At 47.3% G+C, this 6,118-nt stretch overlaps 1 protein-coding gene across 1 annotated transcript; it reads left to right on the top strand.

The window, feature by feature from the left end:
• Positions 1-910: 910 nt before the first annotated feature.
• On the top strand, positions 911-2,356 carry LOC311062759 (paraneoplastic antigen Ma1 homolog; the record flags this gene model as incomplete). The annotated part of the gene is made up of 1 exon (XM_084081979.1): positions 911-2,356. One exon carries the CDS (start codon positions 911-913, stop codon positions 2,354-2,356), a length of 1,446 nt encoding a protein of 481 aa, XP_083938105.1.
• Between the last annotated feature and the right edge of the window lie 3,762 nt (positions 2,357-6,118).

Below are 6,118 nucleotides of genomic sequence, written 5' to 3'. Positions count from 1 at the left end.
AGAGAAGAACGTCGGTGGAGAAACAGTGAACCAGCTACTAGTTTCAATCTGTGTTGGCTACGTTTAGCCTAGCTGTTATATGTTTAGATGAACACTTGAAGAAACACAGTTTAACAGTGCCTTTTGACTCGCAACAGAGTCTGCGAGTTTTGTTCTTTTAAGTCATGTGAACGTGAGTTTAAGAGACCTCGTTTTACCGCGATTTTGCGACGGAAAAGCTGGTTCACTGCGTGCAGGAGAACACACACACGCGCACGGTGCACGCGCACACGCACGTGCCTGCAGGCAGAGGAGAAGGACGTCTGACCTGGGCTGTGTGTTTCTGCTGGGGAATTACGTTTTCCCATCCCTACAGATAGAGACTGTGAGTAAGGAAATGACAATCTTTGTGGATTAAGGTGAAACCAACAGAGCTCCAACATGTGCACCAACGATGGTACCTTAGACTTTCTGAACTAAAACCCCGGGTATTTTTCTTTTCTTTTCTTTCTGATATTTTTGGTTAACTGTTTTGTTTGCTTATGAGAGTTGGGTCATTGGTGAATAAAATACCCACCCTACTTCAAGTGCTGAGTACATGTGGTCCTTGATTGTGTGTATTAATGATGGTCAAATTATTGTCTATCTATTTCATTAGAGTTAAGTTATAGTTCCCTGAGTGTGTTCAGGGTGGGGGCTCACAAGCTAAAATGTGTATCCTACTATAGTTCCTCCATCAGTTACTGTGAATGAGCCAGGTGGATGGGAGGGCTACACGTGGGGTGCTCGTCCGGGATCGGTTTATTTGCATAATTTAAAACAAAAAAAAAAAAAAAAAAAAAAAAAAAAAAAAAAGAGGAAAGGAAACTGGTCAGTTTGTACTCTGATACTGTTTTTGTTTCATGGTGTTTGCCTGTTAAGTGAATACAAAATGGAGGCAAGTCAGATACTGTCCTGGTGCGATGAGAAATCACTTGATGTTAAACATGCATTGATACTCACTGAGGTGGATGTTGGGGTATCTGATGAGGACATTTACAAGGTTTTGGATGCTGTCAAAGTGTTGGGTCGTACTAAAATAAAGGGGCGTTGTTTAGACACAACAAGTAAAACACAGCTCATTTTAGTTGAGGCCGCACGTGATTTGACACAAATCAAGCTACCCGAGCAGGTAGCTGCAGATGAGTTAGGTCCCTGGCCCATCCATGTTGTAGAACCCCAGTCAGTGCCCGGCCCCACTGAGGAAGAAGAGTTTCAGTCAAAACTGATGGCATTTCTGACAAATGAAGGAAAGACCTTAGATGAGGTTAAGGGTCTGTTCACTCCCACTACCCCCATGCCCAATGCCCTTGATTTGAACACCCAGTTAGTGAATGCAATATCCTCTCTTGTTCAAAAGTGTCAAGTTTCCCCTGCAGAGATACAGAGCTACCGCAAGCTGCGGTTGTTCTCTGGCATGAAGCCTACTCCAAATGGAGAAGAAGAATACGAGGTCTGGGCTGAGCAGACCACTCATATGCTTGAGGAGTGGCAGTGTTCTGACACTGTGAAGAAACAGAGAGTAGCCGAGAGCCTCAAAGGACCAGCTGCAGATATCATTAGGTTCTTGAGAGTCAGTAATCCCAATGTGACTGCCAATGATTATTTCAAAGCCCTTGAAAATGCATTTGGGACAACTGAGAGTGCCTCTGATCTCGTGGTGAGATTACGCAATACTGTCCAATTTGAAGGGGAGAAGCTGTCAGAATATCTGCTAAGATTGGACAAACTGCTGCACGCTGTGTACCATAAAGGTGGAATTGCGCTGTCTGATATGAACCGACTTCGTATGGAGCAAATAGTGAGGGGTGCTTTGTCTAACAACCTGGTAGCTCTCCGTATCAGAATGACACATAAGCTTAGAACACCCCCTAGCTTTGCTGAATTGCTCCATGAAGTGAGAGAAGAGGAAGACATGATACTTGACAGACATGATGCTAAAAAGGGTGTCACTTCAGCCGCAGTGTTGCCTGTTGAATTAGCCCCTGCTACTGCTGTTTCAGCCTGTGCTGCATCTGCCACAGCTCCCACTACCATTAGTGCTCCCACTGAGAAGAGCAATGAAGTAGAGCTGCTGATGAAAGAAATACAAGGGCTGAAGAGTGAAATGGTCAACCTACGCTCTGCGACAGTAGCCATGTCATTTGGAGGGGGGAGCCTACAGACACAGCCTCAGGAGCCAATAAGAATGCTGAATCGTGCCAACATTTTCTGCTATAGGTGTGGGGAAGATGGCCACTTCCGGCGTGAATGCCAGAACCCCGAGAATCTGAGAAGAGTGAATCAACGCCTCCTGCAACAGAAACGACCATCGGGAAACTTCCATGGGGCACAGTAGAGGAACGCACTGTCGTCCCGGGAAGGATACGTTCCACAAAGTGTGATATGCTGAGAGAAACCAAGGCTGTTTTACCCAAAGGCTTAGTAGGCCCGAGTTCGGTTGTCTCTGTCCAAATTGAGGGCATCTATGCCAGAGCCTTGCTGGACAGCGGGTCTCAAGTTACTCTTCTATACCGCTCCTTCTATGACCAGTATCTGAAGCACCTGCCATTGATGCCCATAGAGGCTCTAGAAATATGGGGGCTTAGCACAGAGCAATACCCCTATGATGGCTATCTCTGCCTGAAGTTGGAGTTTGGAAGGGATGTAGTTGGAGTAACCGAGATCGTGGAAACGCTTGTGCTTGTGTGTCCAGACCCTGCAATGAAGGGTGAAGTCTCTATTCTGGTGGGGACCAACACCTCTGTGGTAAGGAGACTAATGGAAGTCTGCAAGGAAAAAGAAGGAGACAATTTCCTGAGCACAATGCCAATTCATCCAATAATGAAAGGAGCCTATCGAGAGCTGCTCGAAGCTCCAGATGACCCGGCTGACATGAAGAGAGGCACTGTCTGGCTGGCAAAGGGAAACACATTGACATTACCCCCAGGGGGAGCCGCAAATGTTACCGGTATTCCAAAGTTTCCAGGAAACCTTGCCACTCAAGCAGTCCTGATAGATCATCTTGAAGGGGGCGAGTTTCCTGAAGAGCTACTGGTGATGCCTGAAATCAAGAAGTCTGCTTCTGCCCACTGCCATCGAGTCACAGTCACTGTGAGGAATGTGTCCACTCGTGAAGTGACTCTCAAGCGTGGCATGCCCATTGCTCACCTGTATCCAGTTGACGTCCTGGCGTCAGCCCCTGCAAAAATGGGAAAAGCCCCACATGAACTGACGCCCTCTGTTTTCAATTTTGGTGACTCTCCAGTGCCCAAAGAATGGAAGGAGAAGTTGATTCATAAGTTGATGGAGAGAAAGGACGTTTTCTCATGCAGTGAATTTGATGTTGGATGTGCAAAAAGTGCAGAACACACCATCCGAGTGACTGATGACAGACCTTTCAGAGAGCGTTCAAGACGTCTACCTCCTGGAGATGTGGAAGATGTTAGGAAGCATCTAGATGACCTCAAAAAGGCAGGAATCATTTCAGAGTCCAGAAGCCCTTACGCTTCACCCATTGTGGTGGTGCGCAAGAAGAATGGGACCATTCGCATGTGTGTGGACTACAGAACGCTGAACAGACGAACAGTGCCTGATCAATACACAGTTCCACGTATCGAAGATGCACTCACATGCTTGAGTGGGAGCAAATGGTTCAGTGTTCTCGATCTCAGAAGCGGCTACTATCAGATCCCCATGAGTGATGCTGATAAGGAGAAGACGGCTTTCATCTGCCCAGCTGGCTTTTATCAGTTTGAGAGGATGCCTCAAGGAATCTGTGGTGCGCCAGCCACTTTTCAGCGAGTCATGGAGAGAACTGTCGGAGACATGAATCTCCTGGAAGTGTTGGTCTACTTGGATGACCTCATTATTTTCGGCAGAACCCTCGAGGAACATCAGGAACGGCTTCTGAAGGTGCTGGATAGGCTCCAAGAGGAGGGGTTGAAGTTATCCCTGGATAAATGCCAGTTCTGTCGCACCTCTGTGAAATATGTTGGGCATATCATCTCTGCAGATGGAATTGCTACCGATCTCTCAAAAATAGATGCGGTGAAGTCCTGGCCACGCCCTAAGACCATCTCAGCCCTACGATCATTCCTTGGTTTCTGTGGTTTCTATCGTCGATTCGTGAAGGACTACGCCAGGGTTAGTCACCCCCTTAATCAGCTGTTGCAGGGCTGTATTACTGCTGGGAGGCCTAGGAAGAAGGCTGAAGAAAACGATAGCTCTCGAAAGTTCTACCACCCATCAGAACCATTCGGCTCCAGGTGGGACGAAGGTTGTGAGAATGCCTTTGAACGGTTAAAAATGACTCTCACAGAGGCCCCTGTCATGGCGTTTGCTGATCCAAACTTGCCGTATGTTCTCCATGTTGATGCCAGTAGAGAAGGTTTGGGTGGCGTGCTATATCAGAATCAAGGAGAGGGGTTACGACCTGTCGCATTTGTCAGCCGAAGTCTATCTCCTTCAGAGAAGAACTACCCAACCCATAAGCTGGAGTTCCTCGCGCTAAAGTGGGCAGTTGTTGACAAACTACATGACTACCTTTATGGAGTGAAGTTTGAAGTGCATACGGACAATAATCCGCTAACCTATGTGTTGACCACGGCCAAGTTAGACGCTGCAGGTCATCGTTGGCTGGCTGCGCTGTCCATATATGATTTCAGCTTGAAATACAGACCTGGCAAGCAGAATATTGATGCAGATGCCTTATCTCGTCGGCCTCATTCAAGTGTAACGGATGTTGAGTGGAAGACAGTCCCTGCTGAAAATGTCCAAGCCATGTGCCATACCACTCATGTTAACCTAAAACGTTCACGGCCACACAGGGCCATTGATCTGTTCGGCACTTCTCACAATGCTGTCCCAAAAGCCTACTCCCACTTAGCCTTTGTCAGCAGTCAGGAGTTACCAAAGTTGAGCTCAGCAGAGATTACCCGATTTCAGACAGAAGACCCATGTATTGGGGAAGTATGGAAAGCGGTTCATCAAAACGATATCAACAAAGCCATCAAAGAGAAGCATGCTGACATTCCTTTGTTGCTTAAGGAGTGGGAAAAGTTGAAATTTCAAGACACCATGCTCTATAGGTTTTCACATCCCCCTAACAAGCCAGTTCGTCGGCAACTGTTGCTCCCTCAGGAATTGAAGAAGACTGTGCTCAGGTCTTTGCACGATGACTCTGGCCATTTAGGGTTTGACAAGACCTATGGTCTGGTGCGAGAGAGATTCTATTGGCCTCGCATGAAGACTGAGATAGAGAGGTACTGTAAATCCTGTGCACGATGCATCAAGAGGAAGACACTGCCGAAACGGGCTGCTTGTTTGTCGCATCTGACCAGTGAAGGTCCCATGGATCTCATCTGCATGGACTTCTTGTCCATCGAACCAGACACCCGTAATGTCTGCAACGTACTAGTCATCACAGATCATTACACCAGATATGCGCAAGCCTTTCCCACGCCTGATCAAAAGGCTACTACGGTGGCGAAAGTGCTGTGGGAGAAGTACTTTGTTCACTATGGCCTACCCAAGAGGGTGCATTCTGATCAGGGAAGAGATTTTGAGAGCCGTCTCATTCATGAGCTCTTGAACATGTTGGGAGTAAAGAAATCGAGGACCACTCCATACCACCCTCAAGGCGATCCTCAGCCCGAGCGCTTCAACAGAACGCTGCTGGACATGCTTGGGACACTCGACCCTGTGAAGAAGAGCAAATGGAGCCAACACATAAGTCACTTGGTCCATGCATACAACTGCACACAAAATGAGTCTACGGGATATTCTCCCTATTTTCTCATGTTTGGACGTGAGGCCAGGATGCCCATAGACTTGTGCTTTGGAGTTTCAAGTGATGGATCATCAACAAAATCGTATATACGATATGTGAAACAAATGAGGCGTGAACTTCAAGCTGCCTACAAGTTGGCTGAGAGCATGGCTAATAAGAAGAATGATGGGAATAAACAACGATATGATCAGAAGGTTCGTTATGTTCCCCTTGCCCCCGGTGATAGGGTGCTGATAAGAAACCTGGGACTGCAGGGAAAGCACAAGATAGCTGATCGTTGGAACTCAACTGAGTATATCGTGGAGAGCCAGATGCCAGATATGCCGGTGT

The sequence above is a fragment of the Gymnoscopelus microlampas genome (genome assembly GCF_963454915.1).
Source record: "Gymnoscopelus microlampas genome assembly, chromosome: 16".
In the NCBI taxonomy this organism is placed as follows: Eukaryota; Metazoa; Chordata; class Actinopteri; order Myctophiformes; family Myctophidae; genus Gymnoscopelus; species Gymnoscopelus microlampas.
Note: the sequence above shows the minus strand (reverse complement) of the source record. Positions and strands in the feature narration are given on the sequence as shown.